The sequence below is a fragment of the Gopherus flavomarginatus genome, chromosome 2 (genome assembly GCF_025201925.1).
Source record: "Gopherus flavomarginatus isolate rGopFla2 chromosome 2, rGopFla2.mat.asm, whole genome shotgun sequence".
In the NCBI taxonomy this organism is placed as follows: Eukaryota; Metazoa; Chordata; order Testudines; family Testudinidae; genus Gopherus; species Gopherus flavomarginatus.
Genome location: NC_066618.1, coordinates 22,815,209 through 22,840,040, shown reverse-complemented (window position 1 = coordinate 22,840,040; position 24,832 = coordinate 22,815,209). Strand labels below are relative to the sequence as shown.

At 41.9% G+C, this 24,832-nt stretch overlaps 1 protein-coding gene across 3 annotated transcripts in view; it reads left to right on the top strand.

Moving 5' to 3' along the window:
* The window catches only part of ESYT2 (extended synaptotagmin 2), a 145,086-nt gene extending 120,660 nt beyond the window's left edge, over positions 1-24,426 (top strand). For all 3 annotated transcript variants that reach the window (XM_050942231.1, XM_050942232.1, XM_050942234.1), the window contains 9 exons: positions 690-764; positions 9,993-10,079; positions 10,940-11,089; positions 12,293-12,681; positions 13,488-13,586; positions 17,560-17,691; positions 19,850-19,955; positions 21,010-21,059; positions 21,144-24,426. In XM_050942231.1, the coding sequence (XP_050798188.1) occupies positions 690-764; positions 9,993-10,079; positions 10,940-11,089; positions 12,293-12,681; positions 13,488-13,586; positions 17,560-17,691; positions 19,850-19,955; positions 21,010-21,059; positions 21,144-21,189 (1,134 nt within the window). In that variant the 3' untranslated portion in view covers positions 21,190-24,426. The remainder of the gene's footprint in view (positions 1-689; positions 765-9,992; positions 10,080-10,939; positions 11,090-12,292; positions 12,682-13,487; positions 13,587-17,559; positions 17,692-19,849; positions 19,956-21,009; positions 21,060-21,143) is intronic.
* Positions 24,427-24,832: the final 406 nt, after the last annotated feature.

The window sequence follows — 24,832 nt, the reverse complement described above, 5'->3', positions numbered from 1 at the left end:
ATTTTTACAGTTTGATCTAATGCTATGCAGCTATGAGCTAGGCTCAGATATGGGAGTTGGCTGATTCTCTAATAAAGAGTATTTGGTAAACTGTAGAAATATCCATCAGGTACATTACAGTGCATCTTCATTCTTCCCACCCAAAAAGAAGAAATGTTGATGATCTGGTATTAAATCCAGTTTAATTATACTATAGCATTGTACATAAAGTAAGCTTCCTGAGTTAGCACTTTCTCCATATCTTCCATCGGCTTGCCAACCGCAACATTCATTTTGCTGTTCTGAGGACGCTCTGTCAGTTGTAATGCTCATTACAAGGTTGGGAGGTTGCACTTTTTCAGACAGTTTCATTCAAAGGGTAGCAAGAGAACAGTTGGAAATCTGAAACGCCAACTTGTTTGTAGCACTGTTCTTAAACTAGTCTACTATGGATGAGTGAGTCTGTATCATTGCTGTATGTTAAGCAGCTAAGAAGCCACTAACCATGTAAATGTGTGCATATCATGCTTTCTGTTAAATACCGAGGATAGTAAAAATGCATGTAGCAGAGTGAATACAGTTTTGATATTTAAAAAAAACATACTGGGTTCAAAGGCTGAGGGGTATTAAATCCTGGAGTGAAATTGAAGTAGAGGGAAATGTAATAGCATATTCTAAAGATTAAGTTTATGCTTTCTCCTCTTTATCAGTCAGGAAAGAAGATAAACAGCAACCCCAACCCTCTAGTCTTATTGTCAGTTGGACACAAAGCACAGGAAAGTAAGGTAAGCTACTGTTCTTAACACTTAGCTCTTTCAGAGACATTTGGGTCTTTAACTATATGTGCTTGGCAGTGGACCACCAAGCCTTTAGCCCCTAGTGCAAATTGTAACCAAAAGTCAATTTAAGTCTTATCTGTCTGAAACGAGCTGGTGGACTCAGTTGGATAACTGGACATTGGACTAACCAAAAACCACCCCCACAATTGGCACTAATTAGCATTCTGACTCGCATTCTCAGCAGAGAGGCCAGAGACTCAATGAGCATGAACATAGGTTATAAACTCTTTGTGGCAGAGATTGCCTTTTTGGTCTGTGTTTGTACAGTACCTAATACAGTGGAGTCCTTAGCCATGACTAGGGCTCCTCAGCGCTGTGGTAATATAAATAAATTATGATCCTCAGAACTACCTGTTCTTTTTCGAGTGATGTCCCTGTGGGTGCTCCACTTCAGGTGTTGGTGCGTCCCTGCGCTGTTGATTGGAGAATTTCAGCAGCAGTGCCATCTGGGTCAAGTATTCACTGTTCCTGTCTCATGGCGCCTCATCAAGCACACACGAACTGAGCCCCTCAGTTCCTTCTCAGCTGTCGGCCAGAGACAGAGCTCCCAGCTATATCACAACATTAGCTTGTTTAATGTTAAAATAGTTAATAGTCAGTTACTTACCTCCTTTCTTCTCTTCTGCTTTAGTTTAAAAAAAAAAATTTATTTTCCACAGACTGTTTTAGTGTCTGTACCTGGAACGAACCATTATTTTTTAAGTTATGCCTTGTTTACCAGGATTTTAGCGCTGCCTGTCATGCCGGGATGCCATGCCCATGTCAGATGGACACTTCTGCTGCTTCCGCTACTTGGATGAGTCGCACATTCCTCAGAAATGCTCTCACTATAGCAACCTGAAGGCTCAAGCTAGGAGGGACAGGGATATGTGCCTCAAAATCATCCTTATGGAGTCATCATCTTTGCACCTGGCCTCCGACCCTTGGCAGGAGACCCCCTCTGCACAAAAATCCCTAGAGACCTCACTTTCTGCTTAGAGGAAGACTCACTCCTCCAAAAAATCAATGAGGAAAGAAGCAGCAACTTCTCCTCAGAGAGAGCCGATCAAAAACAAAGCGGTCTCCAGCCAGATTGCTCTCCTCAATACTGAATGCACCACAGCTAAATACTTATGAGGCACCGGGATCCTCCAGCACCACCTGCACCGTGGCCTCTGCCAATCCCCAGCACCCAGGCACAGAGACGAGAGGCAGGAGTACGCCTACAGCTTCCATAGCAGCACCAGCGACACCGCTTAAGGACACAGGCTATGCCACCATCACCTGCCCCATCAGCTTCATCGGCACCAACCAGCTCTTCAATAGTGATGCCAGCAGCACCAACCCAATTGCCACCAAAACCATCAGCACCATCGACTGCACTGCTGAATCCATCAGCATCAACCACTTTGGCGCCGAAACCACCAGTACTGCATCACCTTCTCCATCATAAGGACATATTAGTATTATCCATGCCAGCATCACCACTTTTTAGCACCAACAGCTCTCTGGTGCGCACAATACCAGAATAGCCTATATCACCAATAGCACCTCCATTCTCTAGTGAGCAGGAAGACAATGAGGAAGAGGGTGTTCTTTTTCTTCACAACATTCCTCACAACTGACAAATGCCAACCTATGGACCTCTAAGAGTGAGGCCTCAATATACACCCATGGATGCCCAACCATGCTATTCTCCATGCAGTGACCTGGAACCCCTGGCCCGCCTATAGAAAGCATTGCAGCAGGCTCCCCCTCCCAGTACCTATGAACTGAGGCCATGAAACTGTGGAATTGGTGCATTCAACACAATATTAGCATCTCAGCCTCCTACCTTCCAGGCTGTCAGAACACTACAGCGAGCATATTGAGCAGAGAATTCTCGCGCAATCATGAATAGGAACTGAACGAAGTAGTCCTCCAAAACATATTTCAACTTTGGGGCCACCCAACCATCAACCTCTTTGTGACATTACAAAATTTCACATGCCCTCAATTCTGCTCGAGAGCCTGCCTGGGACCCCGATCACTAGGGGATGTCTTTCTCCTCAAATGGGAAGCACCACTTCTTTACATATTTCCACTGATACGACTTCTATCAAGTGTGATGCACAAAATATGTACCAACAAAGCGAATGTCATACTGATATCCCCAACGTGACCAAGACAGACTTGGTACTCTTACCTGCTGCAGATGGCGGTATGTGCATCATGCACTCTACCACTCTAGACAGACCTCCTCTCACAGAATGCTGGAGAGACTTCAGCTGAAGGCAAGGCTCCTACATGGTACGATCATGATGAATTAGCCTGCTCAGAATAGGTTAAGCACATGTTACTAAACAGTAGGAGGACAACCACATGCAAGACTTACCTTCAGAAGTGGAAGAGATTCTCCATATGGTGTCAGGGCAAACATGTTACTGCAATTTCCGCATCTCTCCCCTTGATATTGGATTATATCGTGGAGCTAAAAAATTCAGGGTTATCTATTAGCTCAATCAAAGTACATCTTGCAGCATCATGAGATCACTATTTGCGCATCCAATCACCAAAAGCTTCCTTATGGGCATTCAGAATGTTTACCCGAAGTATGTGCACCCACGCCACCTTGGAACTTGAATCTGATATTGTGATGCCTCACCAGGTCTCCATTTGAACCCTTACCAACGTGTTCACTGACACACCTATTAATGAACGTAGTATTCTTAGTCACCATTACATCGGCCTGTTATATTGCTGAGATAGGGGCTCTCGTGGCATGTCCGCCATATACCATAGTCAATAAGGACATGGCCACCTTGAGACCACATCCAAAATATCATCCTCCTTCCACATAAACCAGCCAATCCATCTCTCTGCTTTCTTTCCCAAACGTGACGAGAGTGCAGAAGATGCTCTACTACATACTCTAGATGTCAGACGTGTACTAGCGTTCCACCTTGACAGAACTAAGCCTTTCAGAAAATCTCCAACGCTATTCCTTTCCACCATAGAATGTTCTAAAGGATCTGCCACAAAAGCTATCAAAATGGATCTCTGGGTGCATTCACCTCTGTTACCAGCAAAACAACTTACAACTCCTATTGAGGATCAGAACTCATTCTACCAGATCTATAGCAACCTCGGTAGCCTTTTTGAACTATGTACCACTCATAGACATATGTAGATCTGCCACCTGGGCCTTTGAACATATGTTCATAAAACATATACAATCGCCCAGAGCACGGGCTCAGATACGCTTCTAAGTCTAACAGTGCTCTCTTCAATTATTCAGACAGCAACTCTGAAGCCCGTTCTATTCAATGTGAGGCACTGCTCTACAGTCCTCTGAAGTGGAGCACCCATAGGGACATCACTTGGAAAAGAAGAGAAGGTTACTCACTCTGTGCAGTAACTGAGGTTCTTGGAGATGTGTGTTCCTGTGGGTGCTCCAATACCCACCCTCCTCCCCTCTACTTCGGAGTTCAATTTATAGACTCTCTGGTAGAGAATGAACTGTGAGGGGTCCGGTTGTGCATGACGGATGAGGTGTCAAAAATGCCGCAAGAAGAGGATGGCACATGTGTGACCCAGAAGGGCACTGCTGTTGAAATTCTCCAGTCAATGGTGCAGGGACGCACCAACACCTGAACTGGAGCACACACAGGGTCACACATCTCAAAGAACTTCAGTTACTGCACAGAGTGAGTAACCTTCTCTTCTCACTAACAGTGTTCTCTCTAGGTTGGGCTTAGATCACATTGGTAGAACTAAGTACAGAAGCTTGCATTGCAAAAACCTGTAGATAAATAGGACTTAAATCTCCGCAAATATTGATCAAGTACTACAAATTTTTAAAATGAAAACAAATAAATTAATGACAAATATTAGCAACACAGCAGTGAGATAAATACAAGGAACTAACTATTTTTAAGCAAAAGATGCAGTGATCCAAACTGGAGATCACATTACCAGTGGTGGTTGCCTTTTTATATCTGTGTTCACATATCTTATTGAAAATTTTATCAGAAGACCAAGAGCATGTTGTACATGCAACATTCATATATATATTGATTTGAGAACTGGAAGAGAATATTAACAAATATTTCAGGGTAAATTGTTAACCTGAACTCCACATAACAGCCCTTTTTAATGTCAGTCTTTCCAAAAAATGCTGCTTTCTGGAAAGGACATGGCAGTTTTCACCAGTCACTGGAAGTAGTGAGATTCAGTTTTGTTGTGTCATCCAGTCTTGGTGCACCCACTAACACTGAGGAAGACTGGGAAAGAACAATGACTAGTTTGAAGATAAGCTGGAACCTTATGGTAAAGTTACTTTGTTCACAGATGAACACCATCTTGGGTGGAGGTTCATCAGCTGGAATTACACTTTGCACAATATAGTGCATTGAACTGTCCACCCATGTAACTTATAAAAGAAGTAGGGCTTCTGATTTTAGGTTTTAACTGATATACATGGATAAAACATCCAAATAAATAAATAAATAAATAAAAATCAACGTTCATTCAAAAAATACTAGAAATGTTAATTGTATCTAAGGGCTTGTCTATACTGAACAGTAATGTAAACTTCAGGGGTGTGATTTCTAAAATGCACTAATGTGTTGCTCATTAATTGGTCTTTGTACACCCGGCTGATGCGCACTAAAGCTTCTTCTTCGAGTGCTTGCTCATATTGATTCCAATTAGATGTGCGCACATTGTGTGCACGATCGTCAGAAGATTTCTACCTTAGCAACACTCGGTGGATCGGTTGAGGCACCCCCTGGAGTGGCGTGCTTATGGTGCCCGATATATGCCCCTGCCAGCCCAGTGCCCCCTCAATTCCTTCTTACTGCCCATGACGGTCGTTGGAACTGTGGAGCACAGCTAGCTGTTCTCCATTCTCCCTAGCATTCATTTTTCGTACTTGTTAATAGTTTTCATTAGTAATAAGTAGTTGTTAATAGTTGTGAATAGTTGTTTAATAGTTGTGGTAGTTAGTTTAGATTAGTTTCTTGCCGAGAGGAAGCGGGTTCCGCCGCACCTCCCCGGCCTGGTGCCCAGGCCCATGCCGGGGTCTCCGGGTTTCAAACCCAGCTCGGCTTGCCTGAGGCCGATGCCAACAGGAGACCCCCATGACTCCTGCCTAAGGTGTCTGGGGGAATCCCACCAAGCAGACAAGTGTTGTATTTGCAAAAGCTTCAAGCCCAGGACCAGAAAGGAGCGGGACTCTAGATTGAAGCAGCTCCTTATGGATGCGGCATTTAGCTCGGTCCCTTCCACTTCGCGGGACCCAGCACCATCATCTTTGGTGCAGAGTGCCCCTGCAGCACCGACTGGTCCAGCACCACATTCGGACTTGTTGAAAGACATGCAGCATACTTCCACGGCGCCTCCGCCACCACGGCACCGATCAGAATCCGTTTTCATTAGACGGGTCAGAATCAGGGCCCCCCCAAACCACCGGCGGGGCCCAAGCAAAACTTTTGAAGGTGCGCCTGAGGACAGAGCACCAGTCTCCCTTCAGAATCCCTTCCCGCCCTTCTCCAACTGGCTTTCCTATTTCCTCCCTGCGTGGTCCCACATAACATCAGACCACTGGGTCCTATGCATGGTGGAAAGCGGATACCGACTCCAATTTGTTTTGCCCCCGCCCTTCCCACCCTCTCTCTCTGTCCATCTTCAGGGACCCCTCTCACGAGCAACTCCTTCTACAGGAAGTGCAGTCGCTCCTGGCTATTGGGGTGATAGAAAAGGTTCCAAGAGAACTGCAGGGCAAAGGGTTTTATACCCATTACTTCCTAATCCCCAAAGCAAAAGTGGGGCTAAGGCCCATTCTGGACCTGCGCGGACTCAACAAATACATGAAGGACACGTACTTCCACATAGCGATTTACCCACCCTACAGGCATTTCCTCCACTTTGTGGTCAACCAACAGCACTTCCAATTCACTGTCCTTCCTTTCGGCCTCTCCACGGCCCCCACAGTGTTTACAAAGTGCATGGCTGTTGTAGCTGCTTCCCTTCGTCGGTAACAGATCCAAGTATTCCCGTATCTCGATGACTGGTTCATTCGAGGTCGCTCCAGAGATCAGGTGCAATCTCATGTTCAGAACACCATGGCCATGATCGATCGACTAGGCCTACTGTTCAACGTAGCGAAATCTACTCTGGTACCAACCCAGAGGATAGAATTTTATAGGAGCAGTCTTAGATTCTGGCCTAGCTTGATGCGCCAGACGCATGCTTCCAGTCCATAGCGAACATCGTCCGCGGCCTACAAACCTTCCCGACCTCAACTGTGAAAACATGCCTATGCCTCCTGGGACACATGGCATCTTGCACGTATGTGACCAGACGCGCCAGGCTACAACTATATCCCCTGCAGGCCTGGCTATCAACAGTGTACCAACCAAGTCAGGACAGCTTGCACACGATAGTTATCATTCAGCCAGGAATATTAGCCTCTCTAGACTGGCAGCTGGTCTACAAGGTAGTGTGTGCAGGTGTGTCGTTTCATGCCCGACAGCCCTCCGTGTCCCTGGTCATGGACACCTCATTCTTGGGATGAGGCACCCACCTCGGGAATCTCCATACACAAGGGTTATGGTCGGCAGCAGAACTATCCCTGCACATAAACGTGTGGGAGCTCAGAGCAGTGCACCTGGCATGTCAAGCATTCCAACAGCACATTCAAGGCCGTTGTGTTGCAGTCCTCATAGACAACACAACGGCCACGTTATATCAACAAGCAAGGGGGAGCCCGGTCGTCCCTTCTCTGTCAGGAGGCCACTCGTCTGTGGAAATTCTGCATAGCCCACTCGATCCATCTGGTGGCGTCTTTTCTCCTGGGAGTCCAGAACACCTTAGCAGACCACCTCAGCAGATCATTCGTGGCTCACGAGTGGTCGGTTCACCCGGATGTTATCCATTCTATCTTCCGGAGGTGAGGATTTCCCCTGATAGACCTATTCACCTCTCGTGACAGTCGGAAATGCCAGGTATTCTGTTCTCTCCAAAGTCGCTCCCTTGGCTCTCTCTTGGACACCTTCCTAATACAGTGGAATCCTCACCTGTGCTATGCCTTTCCTCCATTCCCGCTAGTCCACAGGGTCCTGCTCAAAATCCTCAGTGATAGAGCCCGGCTGATTTTGATTGCCCCGGCGTGGACCAGGCAGCACTGGTATACCACTCTCCATGAGCTGTCAGTGGACACTCCGATTCCACTCCCATGTGGCCATCACTTAAGATCACAGACACCTCCGTCATCCTGACCTGCAATCTCTCCACCTCACAGCATGGATGCCGCATGGCTAAACCAGTCTGAGCTGTGCTTCTCTCACTTGATTCAGCAGGTACTTTTGGGTAGCAGAAAGCCCTCTACCAGATCCACATACTTAGCCAAGTGGAAATGTTTTTCTTACTGGTGTGCCTGGAATCATAAGACACCCCCCCCACGGGCTGCAGTTCCTGTCAATTTGGACTACCTCTTGTCCTTAAAACAGCAGGGCTTGGCCATATCATCCGTTAGAGTGCACTTGGCAACTATTTCAGCGTTCCGCCCGGGTGAGGACAGACGTTCTATCTTCTCCAATCCTATGGTCACTAGATTTCTCAGGGGATTGGAGCACCTGTTCCCACAAATTAGACAGCCAGCTCCTATGTGGGATCTTAACCTGGTCCTCTCCAGGCTCATGGGTGCTCCCTTTGAGCCAATGGCAACCTGCTCACTCCTGTACCTTTCCTGGAAGACGGCCTTCCTCGTAGCTATAACCTCGACGAGACGAGTATCGGAGCTTAGAGCTCTCACTTCAGAACCACCGTATATGGTGTTTCATAAGGACAAGGTACAGCTGCGACCACACCCCACCTTCCTTCCTAAGGTGGTGTCTGCCTTCTGTGTCAACCAAGACATCATCCTTCCAGTCTTTTAGCCAAAGCCACACGCTTCTCGACAAGAGCAATAGCTGCACTCCCTAGATGTTCGCAGGGCCCTCGCCTTTTACATCGAGCTTACGAAGCCCTTTAGAAAGACGACTCAGCTGTTTGTAGCTGTGGCAGACCGGATGCGAGGCCTCCCAGTCTCCATCCAGCGCATCTCATCCTGGATTACATCATGTATCCATGCATGCTGTGACTTAGCTGGTGTGCCAGCTACACACCTGACCACCACTCCACTCGGGCTTAAGCTTCATCCTCCATCTTTCTGGCTCATGTGCCCATACAGGAGATATGTAGGGCAGCAACTTGGTCATCCATGCACACCTTCACTTCCCACTATGCATTAGTGCAGCAGTCCAGAGATAATGCAGCATTTGGTTCAGCGGTCCTCCACTTCGCGACATCTCACTCCGACCCCACCGCCTAGGTAAGGCTTGGGAGTCACCTAATTGGAATTGATATGAGCAAGCACTTGAAGAAGAAAAGATGGTTACTTACCTTTGTAACTGTTGTTCTTCGAGATGTGTTGCTCATATCCATTCCAAACCCGCCCTCCTTCCCCTCTGTCGGAGTAGCCGGCAAGAAGGAACTGAGGGGGCACTGGGTCAGCAGGGACATTATTGGGCACCATAAGTGCGCCACTCCAGGAGGTGCCTCAGTCGACCCACCAAGTGTTGCTAGGGTAAAAATCTTCTGACAATCGTGCACGCGGCACACGCACACCTAATTGGAATGGATATGAGCAACACATCTAGAAGAACAATAGTTACAAAGGTAAATAACAGTCTTTTCCCTAGTGCACTTTAATGTTGTTTGAAACAGTACTACGTTAAAGTGCACTAGGAACATTATAAAGAGATTAGTCATTACAGTATGTACTATTCTAATGAGTAATATTTATACATAATTTACATAATATACATAATTATACATAAGTTTTTACATAACTCAATACAGCATATACAAAGTATATAGAGGCCTCAACATCCTCCACCCTGATATCTGGATACCTACCTAAAACAAAAAATAATTTAAAAAAATTTAGTAAACCCCAAAAAACAGAAGCCCTAAGAATAAGTTTTTTATTAAATAGACTATATGCACATATACTGAACTATATGTGCTTTGAGCTAACCCCATTTGCCACCCTTATAGGTAGATCAAGTTTGGAACATGATTGTTGTATAAACAGAGGACATCTTCAACACCAGCTTTGTTTGAGAGAAATGCTCTACATGTAACGCGTTTTGTTTTTTTTTCCTCCTTCAGATTCGATACAAGACCAATGAACCTGTATGGGAGGAACACTTCACTTTCTTCATTCACAATCCCAAACGGCAGGAACTTGAAGTTGAGGTGTGGTATCTCTTTGTCCTCATGTATTCTTTTTTGCTGGAGCATTGCAGATTAGCAGCCATAGTTCACAAGCTCGTAATGAGCCAGACATCATGGAGATATTGTAACAAGCACTACAATTTAAATTTAACAATTTTTAAGAATCATGAAGATGACCTTTTGTGAGAGCTTGCTTGTTAAAGGGAGAAAAAATAATTATAACTAAACTCCCCACCCGAACTATATACCAAATATGTCGTCTCACATTTTAAATGTACTAAATTAATCGTCCTGTGATGGTTGCTTGAGTCATAACAAACAGCTCTTTCAATAACCCACTAATTTACAGAAGCAACATTATTCTGTTTATCATGCCCAGGTCCTTCATGTTGCTCTCTCCCTGAGATCTTCCCTACTTTGTCCAACTATTACACCCCTTCACGCTTTTGAGGCCTCATGTGGACAGTTGAAGGGATCTAGAGAAGTTGGGGAATGTTGAGTTAATGCTGTTCCTTAACTGTTGAGTTCACTTTTGTCTGATATAGTTGACTGTCAGCAAACTCGAGTTTATAGATTTAGTCTTTAACCCAACTGGACACAACTATTATCACTGGTCTTCTTTCTTATTTGCATCAGTGCTCAGGCTAGACTTTTTTCTTTCTAATGAAGGTAAAGATGAGAGTGAATGGATATTGAACACACAAGGTTCTTTGATATTTCCTGCCCTAGTCATGCACCTATAAATATAAGACCAACCAAATCTGTGTTAAGGGCAAACTATATCTGAACACGATGAAAACTTGTCATTAAAATTATAACTTTCTTTTCTTTTTCTGGGTGTTTTCATAAAGCTGAGCATGTTGTCTTCTGTATTACTCTAGGTCAAGGATGAACAACATCAGTGTTCTCTGGGAAATTTCAAGCTTCCTCTGAGCCAACTGCTGGCACGTGAAGATCTAACTATGCATCAGCGGTTCCAGCTTAGCAATTCTGGTCCAAACAGCACCATAAACATGAAGATGGCACTCAGGGTATTATAAGGGTCTTTTTTAATTCATCTATATAATAAGATTGCAGGACTTTCTGTGAGTCTGTCTGAAACCTAGAATGTCTGAGTCGGTGTGAAGTGATGGAAACAACTACAAGCATAGTCGAGAGCTGCTTTTGTTTCACATATCATGGGATTGAATCAACACTGGGATTTGCGGTTTATAATAGCCCAGTTTTTAAAGTTCTCAGCCATTTTCAGCTTTTTACATTTTATGTATGGCAGCACTAGTTTTTACCTAGTATATGTTTGAGTTGAGGTAGCATGTTTCAGACTTCTTGTAGCCTGTATTTTCTGGCTTTAAAGGAAGGACAACATATTGTACTGTGTGCTGATTTCAGTTGTGGAAGGGTAGAGATTAACATTGTTGATGAAGTAGACTGAGAATTACAAAAAGTGTATTCTATAACATTAGTCCAGTGCTAAATTGTCCTCAGCTTGTCAATAGCATACAAAAATGACTTCAAAATAAAGCTGCAAACAGCTGGATAGATGCACGTTGTGCTGGATATTGGTGATCTCCCTGTTTTGAGGCCTACTGTTACTGCATAAGTAACAGTAGACTGCAATATATTCAAATCCATCTTTGTTTTGGGCTTTTAATTTGGGTGTATTTTAATTTATACAGCTTGTATCCCCAAAATACTTTGCAGAGTTAAATATAAAAAAATTGGGGATAAACTAGACTATTCTGATGCAAATATACTGTACATCGATGAATAAATGAAATTCTGTCTAAAGAGAGTGAAATTAAGGGATATGGACAAGAAGAAGGAAAAAAATCTGATATAAGATGAGATTTCAAAAGATGAGGCAGAAACCTACTTGAAGGCTTTCCAGATGGCAAGAGCTGCAGAGTAGACAATTATTTCACCAATAATGGCCATATTGTGGGAAGGAATAATGAGGATGAAAATGCCAGATGAGTAGGGAAAATAGTGATGTTGTGTAGTTTTAATAGTTCATTAATTTTAATATGCAATTTCCATACAGAGAACCAGGTGTTGTGCTTTGCAGTGTGGAAGTATTTACTTTACAGCAAGCATGAATAAAAGTTAGGATAATGCTAAATGAAGGCACAAAAACATGCCAAAAATGTTATCATACTAAAAAGCTGGTAGAAATAAATATGTATTCTTGTTTTCTGTATTATCATGTAGACCACTAATGTTTTTACTGCCTGTAGGTACTGTCTCTTGAAAAGCCAGAGAGGTCTCCAGATCATCAACACTCAGCCCAAGTAAAGAGGCCCTCTGTTTCCAAAGACTCAAGAAAAGGTTCTTTTAAGCCTCAGGTCCCTGTTTCACCACCAGCTGATTCACATAAACCTGTCCCAGCTTCCCCAGTGATCGACAGTGATAAAAAGACTGATATAGCTGAAAAAAATCATCCTCCTAATGCCAGTCCCCAGTGGCCAGCAGATCTTAGCCGAAGCTCCTCCAGTCTCCTTGTCTCCAACATCACCTATTCTCCCAGCCACCTCTCAGTCAAAGAACCAACTCCAAGTATCGCCTCAGACATATCGCTGCCCATCGCCACACAGGAGCTACGTCAGAGACTGCGACAACTTGAAAAGTAGAGTGTTAAATACTTGTTCGTTGCAATACACTTAAGTTGCTCTAGTAAAGCACTGTCAGTACCACTACCAAAAGGGAAGAGCCTACTCATTTGGATTTTTCTAATTGGCAGGACTGCAGTCAGCTTGGTGTTTGAAAATCAGTCTCTGAGCTTTCTGCTTCTTAATGCCTCAGAAAGAAAGATTCTGCAATTAGAATTTTGTTGTCAAATTTGTTAATGCACAAGGTAGAATAAATTCCAGCTTATGCTCTGTACCAATATTGGCTGTGCAAAGAGGAATGAAATCGTTATTTTTATCAATAAAGTAAGCAAGTATGCAAATGAGCAGACCCACAGTAAGGAAATAAGAAGGTACCATTTTTACATTTATCTTTCAAACCATAACCACACTTTAAAGAAATGCACATATAATATTGGATCATTATGGACTAGTGAATTGCAGCCCACTTTTCCATAGGATCCTACTAATATTAATGTAACAAAGTCAGTTAGTTATGATGAGTCTGGTCTTTGAGTAGGTGAAAGGCAGGGTTGACTGCTAAAGGACTTAATGTGAAATCTAGGAGGTTTAATAACCACTCTGTTTCTATTAGATTAATAAGGATTGCTGCAGATAGTCCTCAGTGCTGTTTACATTTCCTTTTATTCTTCTTCTACTGTATTTGGAGTTCTCAAAGGACCTTCATGCTTCTCATTAAAGATAGTGTAGAGGACCACAGCAGCCATTCTACTCTGCATATAATTCAACTGATCTGTTCTTTTATATGCCATTTATATATCATGTAATGTATTTCTTTTCACAGTGGAACAACTCTGGGACAGTCTCCATTAGGCCAAATTCAGTTGACAATTCGTCAGAGCTCACAAAGAAACAAACTTATTGTGGTGGTGCATTCTTGCAGGTAAACACAGCATATCAAACTGTATGTTTTTGCATGACGCTAGGCATACCTACCAATGTCCAGTCTCTTCTTCCATCCTCTTGGACTGGTCTGGTTGGCTGGAGCTCTTTTAAGGCCACATGTTAGAGTACGATAATATGTAAATACCAAAATCATATACTGTTGTATTCATCAGTGGTAGACAGACTAAATCACAAAATCACCACTACTGCCATTGTTGATAGTTCTCAACAGTGACATCTAGATTATATCAGCAGGAACCTAAAGCCACATGTAAGAGCTGCTGTCATTCTGTGTGAAGATATTCAAAACCCCAGTGCAATTTGGGGAGGCAGCATTGTCTAGTGGATAGAGGTGTGGACCGAGAGTCAAGGCATGGGCTGTGTTCCCTGCACTCATTTGGTCTGTGACCTTGGGCAAGTTACTTCACCTCTCTATGCCCCCTTTTCCCTTCCCATCCTGTCTGTCTTATCTGTTCAGACTGTAATGTAAACTATATGCAGCAGGGACTGTTGTGATAATTGGGCTGAACTATGAGAAGTGAATGTAAGTTCATAATAATGTCACAAAAAGAACAGGAGTACTTGTGGCACCTTAGAGACTAACACATTTATTAATATATATTTATATATTTATAAATATAAATTTATTTATTTATTAGTCTCCAAGGTGCCACAAGTACTCCTGTTCTTTTTGTGGATACAGACTAACACGTCTGCTTCTTTGAAACGTGACTATTGTCACAGTAACCTGTAACAGCAAATGTTGGTGGGAGAAGGTGCAAAAAAGCAAGACAGAGGCTCAACTAGTCCAAACAAAGATGCTGCTGCTATCATTTAAGGATTGTATTAAAAGCATGCTTGGTAGACAAGAGAATTGTGGAACCAGAAATCAGTGAACCAGAGTTTGTGTTGAAAACGAGGCCTAATTGGGGGACAAAATAATGTGGGGATGGTCTATTCCACCCAGCATTCCCTTTTGGGGTTCTTAAAGAAAGTAGGAGAAAAATGGCTACTGAAGTGAGCCTCACCATCTCCCCAACTTGTCTGATGGCCCCAGATCACCTTCCTAATCCTGAGAAATGTCCTGACCAAGCCAGGCCAGAGAGAGGGACCCAGATGAAATTGCCATTTCCACCAACTTCCGCTAAATCCCCATCACCACCTGGGATATGAAACTTTGTTGTTTCCTCTCCTGCTCCATGTGTCCTTTTCCTTTCCTACTTTATTTTGCCTCTTTAAACTTAATTTTCCCAACACGAATTTCTCCCTACTGTTACTCTCACCTTCTTCTCAACTGTCTGTAAACTCTCTTACCACTTCAAAAATTATTTTTCCTCCCTTGGTATCCTGCTGTTAATTGATTTATCTCGTTAGACTGACCTCATACTTGGTAAAGCAACCTCCATCCTTTCATGTATTTATACCTGCTCCTGTATTTTTCACTTCATGCATCTGATGAAGTGGGTTCTAGCCCACAAAAGCTTATGCCCAAATAAATGTGTTAGTCTCTAAGGTGCCACGAGGACTACTCGTTGTTTTTGCTGATACAGACTAATACAGCTACCACTCTGAAACATCTCTCTCTCTTGTTTCCTTCTGTCTAATGAGAGTCTAGCTCAGCCGGCCAAGAATACATATTTTGCAACACTGCTCTAAGCTTGTGACTAGAGAATCAGCTAAAAGCAATGCCCTAAGCAGTCCGATGCTTGTACAAGTTTGGCAGGTCTCAGAGTAGCTGACAAGACCATCTGTTGTGCCTGTGTTTTTCCAGAAGTGAGATTGCAAGTGCGAGTCAGCATCAGAGACAGAAGCTGAATTTTCTATCTTTGCTATTCTTTTTTCTCACTGTTTGTCTTGTCATCTTAGACAATGCAATTGGACTTTAAAAACAATGTCAACAGCAGCAATATCCCTGTTCAACTAACTTCTTCTCTTTTCCTCAAAAGAATCGTTATTACCGTCTTTGATACCATCTAAAAGACTGTCAAACAAGGGGAGGTTTTTTCTAAAAATTTTCTTCCACTAAAGGGAAAGGGAATGTTGTTAAAATGAAAACCTTATTTAATACTTTCATCTCAAACACTTGAACTGTTTTTCCTTAATTTTAAAATGCTACAAGGATATTAATTCTGTGATTGCCATGGTACTAAGCAGGCTGAAGTCTCTGTATCCCAAATACCAACCCTTGTTTAATACTGTTTAATGTTGGACGGTAACTGGGACATGTGTAATACTTTTAGACCACATGTTCTATCCAAATTAATACAATGGGACTATCTTTTACTAGGTGTTAATATAGCACCTATCACAACAGGGCTCTGATCTCAATTGGTGCCTCTGAGTACTAGCAGCAAAGAATCCTGTGGCACCTTATAGACTAACAGACCTTTTGGATGCATCTGAGGAAGTGGGTATTCACCCACGAAAGCTCATGCTCCAAAAGGTCTGTTAGTCTATAAGGTGCCACAGGATTCTTTGCTGCTTTTACAGATCCAGACTAACACGACTACCCCTCTGATATCTGAGTACTACTGCATTACAATTAATAGTACGTACTAATAAGCAATTATTGCTAGTGTAACAACATCCGACATTGCAGAAATATAATGCTGGTGGTAAACAGCTTAAAAAAGTTGACTATTGTCTTCACACTTACCTGTGAGAAAACTTAATGTATTTCAAAAGGCTTATTTCCACTTGACTTGGTATTCAAAGCACAGCAGTTTTTCATATATTAAACATCATAGATACACGTATAGGACATGAAATAAATGATTTGAACCTTCTAAATTACAATGACAATTTTATAGAAGTTAGAAAGGAGAAAAATTGCTGTTAAATAAGGCTGTGATTTTGTCACGGAGGTTGCAGAAGTCCTGGAATCCATGACTTGCAGAGACCTGTGTGACTTCAGCCCACAGTGGCTGGGAGCTGCGGCATCCCCCCACCGCCTGCAGCGGCTGGGAGCCTGGGTGCCCCACAGCTTCCAGCCACAGTAGTTGTGGCGGGGGGGGACCCTGCACTCCAAGCCGGGGCAGGCAGTGTGGTGACCTTGCAGCTCCCCATTTTGTCACACATATTTTTAGTAAAAGTGACAGACAGGTCATGGTTTTCCATGAATTTTTCTTTATTGCCTGTGACCTGTCCGTGACTCTTACTATAAATATGCGTGACAAAATCTTAGCCTTACTGTTAAGCCATGTAGTCAATCTCACTTGGAATGCAGGATTTTTCCCTAGAGTATATTTTGTTACTTTTTTGTCTAACCTAGTTTGAAATCTTGCAGGCACTTGGGCTTTCTCCACTTATTTTAGGAGACTTTCTCACAGTGTAAAGTATTCAATTGTTAGGAATTTTTTCCAGTTATTGTTTTGTTCAATTCATCACATCATTCCCAGGTGTGTATCACAGTTAGTTCTCCCTAAACAATTCTTCTCCCTCTGCAATGTCTGTATAACTCAAATATTTGTAGTTCACTTCATGTAGTTCACTTCACTTAGGCTACACTATCGGAAGGGTTCGAACTAAGATACACAACTTCAGCTACGCTGTTCACGTAGCTGAAGTCAAAGTATCTTAGTTCGACTTACCTGGCTGTCCTCACGGCAGCGAGTCGACTGCCGCGGCGCCCCCGTCAACTGCGCTTACTCCTTCTGCCGAGGTGGAGTAAGGGTGTCCATTAGCGGATCGATTTATTGCGTCGAGACGAGACACAATAAATCGATCCCCGATACATCGAACACTACCCACTGATCCGGAGGGTAGTATAGACATACCCTTAGTCACTGTTTGGCCAAACAATCATCAGCTATTTCTTAATTTAACAAAGAATGAAAGTGTAAGTTGACCAGAAAAGTGCAGCCAAATAGGAAACTAACACATTATTCTTTGTTGTATTTAACAAGCTCTAGCTATGTTCTAATCTGTTCTTCTCTTTGGGTGGGGGTTCTCTTTGGGTTCTTTTGTCACAGAAATTTAATCGCCTTTTCAGAGGAGGGATCTGACCCATATGTCCGAATGTATTTATTACCTGACAAGAGAAGATCAGGAAGAAGAAAAACACATGTATCAAAGAAGACATTAAACCCAGTGTTCGATCAAACGTATGTTACATTTTCAGTTTACTAGTTTTACAATATGTAAGAAGCAAAGCTGTGAAACTTCTGTTGTATGAACTTGGGGTAGGCTGGAAATTTTCAAACAAAAAGTCAAGTCCTTAGGTTTTTTTTACTCTGTCTTTTCCCAGTGACTTCAGTAAGGCCTTGTCTATTCTGACAAAAATTTGGCCCTGTAATTCACCACCAGTCTCTTCTACCAATGGGAATTGGTGGAAACAGTAGTGTAGACAGGGCACTTGTCTTTATCGCCATATAATGTAATCCATGAGCTTGATCTATTATAAAGCTTCCACTGTTGTTAGCACTGGTGATGAATTACAATTCCCACTTTTGCTCGTGCAAACACAGCCTAAAGACCTTTCTTCAGAGGTGAAAGTTTTCAGACATGTCTCACTGCTGCTAACTGATTTGACTTCACCGATATTAGGAATGCTGAGAGCCCTAGATGGGCAGCTGACTGACAGTTTAAGCTCTATGTCATCTAATCTTGTGCAGAGAAATTCTAATTAACACATTCATTCAGGTCGTGTTAGCAGCTAATGAGGTGTCTACATTATGGCTCTCACCATTCATAGTACCTTTAGAGACAAACAAGTGTTAGTAACAGTGGGAAACTTCTGAAAAAAATTGGCAAAAAATAGTAATCCACAGGTGGCGTTTGGCATCACAGAAAGAGAAATATTATAAATGATGGAACATATGTATACATTAAACCTATAAACAGAAAATCAAGGCACAAAAATAAAGCAAAGCCTAAAAACACAAAAGAAAGCTGAAGTTATTTCCAGTCTCCTGAGCAACATGGGTTAATCATAGGCTGAGGATCTTAAATAGTGGCTCGTTTTCCTGCCTCTGGGTGATCATTCTACCTGGAACTAGGCCTATTTGCCAGCATGCCAGTACTGAGGCAGAAGAGGGCCTTTCAAAGTGGCATGCTTCCTGTGAGGATTATTTCCTAGCCTGCCTTGCAAGACTGCTCCCTTACAGAGCCAATCTGGAAACAAGATCTTCCCTTATTAGAATTGCCATTGCCAAAGCATCTCAGTCCCAGGTGTACCCCCCACACATGTGAGCTCCCGACAGCGGCTTGACTTGCACCTTCCCTTTCTTAGTCCTTACAAGGATTTGGGACTGTAGCAGGGAATGCTAGGGTGCTTGGTATTTACCTGTAGCCAGCTCAGTAGACCAGCACATCTGGTCTTTTGGATGATGGAAGGAGAGGACTATCTTCAGTCAGCCAGCTGTTAGAGTAGCATCAGTCCACTTTGCTACCAGAGCCCTGGTTTTTAGATCTTTAAAAATAGACAAGAAAAACAAGAGGATTGTTCAAATCCACGGAGGCTTCCCGAAGACTACATCTCCTTCTTCCCCTTCCAGGTGACAGATTTGAGTTTCTTTGATAAAACAAAGTGCTTTACAGAACAGTGAGTCAGGTATGGGTATTGCAGGGACAATAGATGTGAATGCATAGCTGGAGTCATTATGGTATAGAGGCTTCCCTCACTCTCCAGAAGTGCAGAGGTCCCAGATGTAAAGGAACGAAATGCATTCCACTCTGAGTAGGGAGGATTTCAGAGTCTACTTGGCTCCTTGTATGCTGTTGTGGGGGAGAATTGGGGAGGGACTGTGATAGAAGGGCATGAGGCCAGTGGCCCTGCTGCTGTACAGACCCACCAGCTGTTTTGCCCTGGAGAATGGGGACATTGAGCCTTGGAGTCTGATGCAGCCTTGAATCTTGATTGTGAAATGTGAAGCATCACAACAGGGTGAAGAGTAGGATTCCTCCTCCTATTTCCCCTGATAACCAATGATCAGCCCATTTATTAGCACTAGGTGCGAGGAACAGGATCAAACGCGATAGCTCTGAACATTTAATTTAAGCACTGAACACATGATTTAATGGAAATGTTGGACAGGACAGTGGGATTATCCTCTTCTCTTCTTTCTTTTTCTCCCTCTCTCTCACCCATACCTTATTTGTTGTATGCTTTTATTTTGTAATGTAAAAGAAATGCTCTAGGAATGGGTCAGTGAGAATTGTGGTGTTTAGAGGCAGCAGCAGCAACAAAACTAGTACAGTTCAAAGCATATTACATGTTTCAGGCACCAAAACCTCACTAAAACGGTACTTTTTTCATGTTAGCTTTGATTTCAGTGTTTCTCTACCTGACGTGCAGAGGAGGACGCTAGATGTAGCAGTGAAGAACAGTGGTGGTTTCTTGTCCAAAGACAAAGGGCTGCTTGGCAAGGTAAGTTGAAAACAAACTGAAAAATGTCATGTAGCGGGTCACAGCTATAAAGACCAAAACCTTTGGGCCTAAGCCTGAGTGAGTGCCTGGTTCAGATCTATTGTTTTTCAAAATCAGTGGCATTCTATACCTCAAGCCTCAGTGAGAACAGGAAAAAATGGCAAGGAGTGGGAAGAATGGCAGACCAGAAGATGGCAGAAAGGGGGAGGATAATATACTCCTGCTGAAATATACACAAGTGTTCTAAATGCCTGACTTATTGATAGTACAGACAGATAAGGAGTAATAGAAATGGATGAAATTCAATAAAATGGTCTCCCAGAATTGCAGATCCTGAAAATAGGATCTGAGCCATTTGATTTACTTTAAATTATTATTCCTGCAAGTAATTGTAAGGCCATTGTAAGGGCATGCTTACTTGGTGTTGAACTGAACAAGCAAGTAAAAGCACTTTTCAAATTACGCACAAGAAATTCACACACAGTAATCAAAACAACAAAATGTACAAAGACGTAAAGAGAACCTCTGTCAAAGACCTTCTTTACCCCTTAAAAAGTTAGTCTGTCAACCTAGTTCACCATCCTGCAAAACCTCTTTAATCTCCACCATGCCTAGGAAAGGTTTTGGGGAAAAATAGGCAAGACTTACAGTCCTAGAAGTCACCAGGTCCGGGCTCTGATGGACTGAGTAAGGGATTCCAGACCTGAGGTTCATTCACAATGAATGCTCTGCTGCCAGCTTCCTCCCATTTAAACTAGGGGGCTTTTAGCATGAGCACATCAGCCAGTCAGAGCTGCCGTGATATCACAGGAGCAAAAGTTGATCCTTCAAGTGACCTGGACCAAAACTACTTTATAGATCAAAATCAACAACTTAAACCTCCTCTAGAAATCAACTGGTAGCAAATAAACATGCCAGCATGTGTGTAAAATGCTCTCTGCTGGCAGTGTTGCTTTCAGTGCAGCCCAGTGTCAAACTCTGACCATTTAAAGAGAAGTTTAGACTTAAATATGCACCCAGTGCATTGATTGTCTATTTAACATCCCTCTCACAGTTATTGATACCTCTGGCATCTGAAGAACTTACCAAAGGCTGGACCCAGTGGTGAGTATGATAATGTTTTGTTGGTTTTACAATAACATAACTCTACTTTAAATAATAATTCCCCTTTGCTCTGTCCCTTTTCAGGTATGACTTAACAGAAGATGGTACAAAGCCACATGTTGTAACCTAGGCGCCGTTAGACACCAGGAGTTCCCCCTAGCATACTTTTGCCAACCTTTATATATTTTAAAAGCATTGTTCTCACAGATGTATCAATATTATTTTTATAGCTTCATTTATTTACTTATTAAACACACCCCAATGGTTTTATAACACTTGGACATTATATGTAGGTTTAGCCAATCTTATTGTTAAACTTTGTATTTTAATTTGCTGAACTACTTTTCATGTTACTGTAATGTGCAATGGTATGGTAGAGTAACCTCTTGTGTTTAAATTGAACTTTATGGCAGTTGTACCTATTAGAAAGTGAAAAGATGCTGTTCTGCTGTTTTCCTGCCTTGTTTTGTATATCACCGAGGTACACTGTACCATGTAAATATATACTATTTTTTTTTATAATTTTTTCATCCTGGTTTGAAGTCAGAAGAAAACAGATCAAAGATAGATATTTTCTTCTAAATGCATGTTAAATTCTTTGGACAAATCTTGTATTGCCCTTGTAGCAAAATGGTCTTAAAATTATTAATTTTGTGGATTTTTTTTTTAATTGAAAGACATTATTAAGATTTGACAGTGCGTTTCTGGCCCTGTAAGGCTAGTAAAAGAAAACGTACAAAGCATTAATATTTTAATATTTATATAGAAATGTATTATTGGAAAGTCATTCTAGAGAATATAATAAATATGTTGAGAATTCTAGAAACATTATATGAAGAAAGGATTGTCATGGTCCATGAATCACAGCATATAAATCTGGGGTTTCATATGATGCAGGAATGAAGACTTACAAACCGTACAATATTTTATTATGCAGATTGACTTATTTCTTATTGGTGTAATTTATTCCCATAATTTATAGCACCGTACTTATGATCTTCTGAAAGAATGGTGAGGACAGTAACCTTCCATATTAGAAACCAGGTCTCCTAAATACCCGCTCTTGGACTGTCCTAACAATTGTATTGTCATTACATTGACAGATAAGGTATATGAAGCATCTTATAATTCAGGCTCATTAAATAGACACAGTAGTCTTTTTATTATATGGAATATGTATAATATTAAAGTGGAGCACAAACTGGAAAAAAAACACTATGAAATCCAGAGTTGACACTCTTTCCGTAATTGCTTCATTGCTGCCTAATGTTCCATGAGGCAAAATGCACCCCCAATACTACCCCTGTGTCATGTAGGTTCTTTTGAAACATTGCTGTATTTTTCTGCCAGGGCCCACAACAATGTAGATAACACACACCAGCAAGAAAGTAGACAATTGAAAGTTGAGGACACACCCCTACAACCTTCCTGCTATGAATCACAGGAGGACTGTTTTTATATCCAATTTGTTTTCCTTTTTGAAAGCTTTCTCAGACTGTTATAAAATGTTCATTATGAACACAAGAAACCAGTGCAGCTCTTTCAGAGCCATTAGCCTCATGATCATGGGTAAATATGCAATTAGACAACAGAAGTGTATTATTTAGTTAAGAGTCTAGAATTGAGTCTTAGCCAAGAAAGAATTTTTAAGGCAGAATAAACTCCTGAAAAAATAGCTTTATAATATAATTACTAACAGAACCTTAATTCTAGATGTGGAATATACCTATGTTAACTAAATATACCAAAGTGCCTACCGTAGATGTAGCCTGTTGTTTCCATCAAACTTAAGCATCGGCCCATTTTAGTTTATGTCAATCTGTGTTTTCACACTATTTATCTATTACACACATACTCATATATACAGTGGAACTCTTTTATAGTGAGGTCATTTTATTTCACAGAACAGCTTCAGCAGACAAAACTCACACTGGGAGTTTTGCAAGCATTTAGACTGCAGGATTGAGCTGTGCAGAGAGCCCTATAAACCATAAGAAAACTGGAGAATTTTCCACTTCATGTAACAGGTCTGCCTCTTGTTCAAGTTCACTAAAGGTTCCACTCTGTGTATTAATGGGTATGTATAAATATGTACACACACTCATTATCTACACACACAATGGAATATATTATGAAATATAACTTGCCTTATGGAATAATCATTCATCCCTTTACACTGTAGGGAGGAGGAACAGAGAGAGAATGGATGTAAATGCAAATGAAGATGCAGAAAGTAAGAGCTGATGTAAGTAAAGGAGGTCTAGCTCAGTGGCATTGCCTTTTGCCTCAGTTCAGCTTCTAGAAGGAAGGATTCTTAGTGTAAATGTAGTTGACAGCTGTGGTTAACACCATGACCAGTGACATCAGGGAGTTCAATCCCTATCTAAAGGCTAAATTTTCAGCCCCATACTGTGGTTCAACTTTAAGTGCTGACTTGAGGAAGAAGTTAGTCTTGATGCTGGATCACAAATAACGGCATGTTTTTCCTTCTTTACTCCCGAGGAGGAAAAGGCGGTGTTTGTGGTAAAGACAAGAGGTAGTAACACAAAATGGAGGAGAAAACGAATGTAGAATTTATAGCACAGATTTTCAAAATGGCTCAGCACTCACCATCAGGCCTAGATTTTCAAGATAGCCCAGCTCCACTTAGGTACCTAAAATGAAGAGGCCACATTTTCAAAATAACTGAGCGCCCAACAGCTCCTGTTTGTTCTCAATAGTCACCGCTGGGTGCTTTTTGAAAATCTGGCCTTGCGTAAAAAATGGATCAGAACAATTCAGTCCAAGTAAGCATGTCTTTTTCTGCCCTCAGTAGTGGGGAAAAAAACTGTGTGTCATAGTAACTATTAGTCTTGGCTTGTTCTTTTATTTGGGAAGAGAAAAAAGCGAGGATGCTTATTTTTCCTTTTGGTCCAAAAAACGTATCTCGTTAGTAAGTCATGGCTTGAATGTCAGGTGATTAGCTTTCCATGTAGTTTGTTTGTTTATCCTGTGCCTTAGAATATGAACATATAAAGGTGTTTAAAATATGTTTCAAATAAAAAATGAGCTTTGTTAGCTGTGTTTACCAACATTTATGTTCTGTGATATGGAAACGGTTTTTAGAAATGCTGCGCTTCACTGGGAAGAAGACCAGCACTTTTAAATTCAGAGCTGGCATAATCCAAAAACAAATCACTGTGTGTCACTTGGATTAAAAGAGATGAATCTTTTGTTTGGAATCCTTTCTTTAGCAGAGGTGCAGCAACTGGTGAGAGTTGAAACGAGAACAAAGCGTGATCTATTTTGTACAGATTGCCTTTTTTGCTCATGTAATTCTACATTATGCTGCATGTATTTATTCAATAAACAATTCATATGAAAGTCAGTGTGTTGCAGTTCCCTTTCCTGCAGGCCCTTGCAAGGAGGCTAACTACAGTATCTTGCAGACTTGAAAATACTAGCGCTTTCCATTTGCAGAGTTGTGTGGTATATACATTGGCTACTGTAATCAACACAGCACTCCTAGGAGGGATGGAGAGAGGTAAGTAGTATCTAGTTTTACTTAGAAAATTGAAAGAGAGAGGTTACATGATTTGCCCAAAGCCACACAGTTTATTAGTGCAGAACTGGGATTAGCACACAGGAGTTTGTAGGTTCTAGACCCTGCATTATCAGTCTCCTCAATTCATGCTGACTCTCAAAACTATTTGCTGAAGGAGAGAAGTTGTCAAAATTCAAACACATTTTATGTTTCAGTTAGTCTTCACTTTCTGGAAAGATGCTGTGAGTGG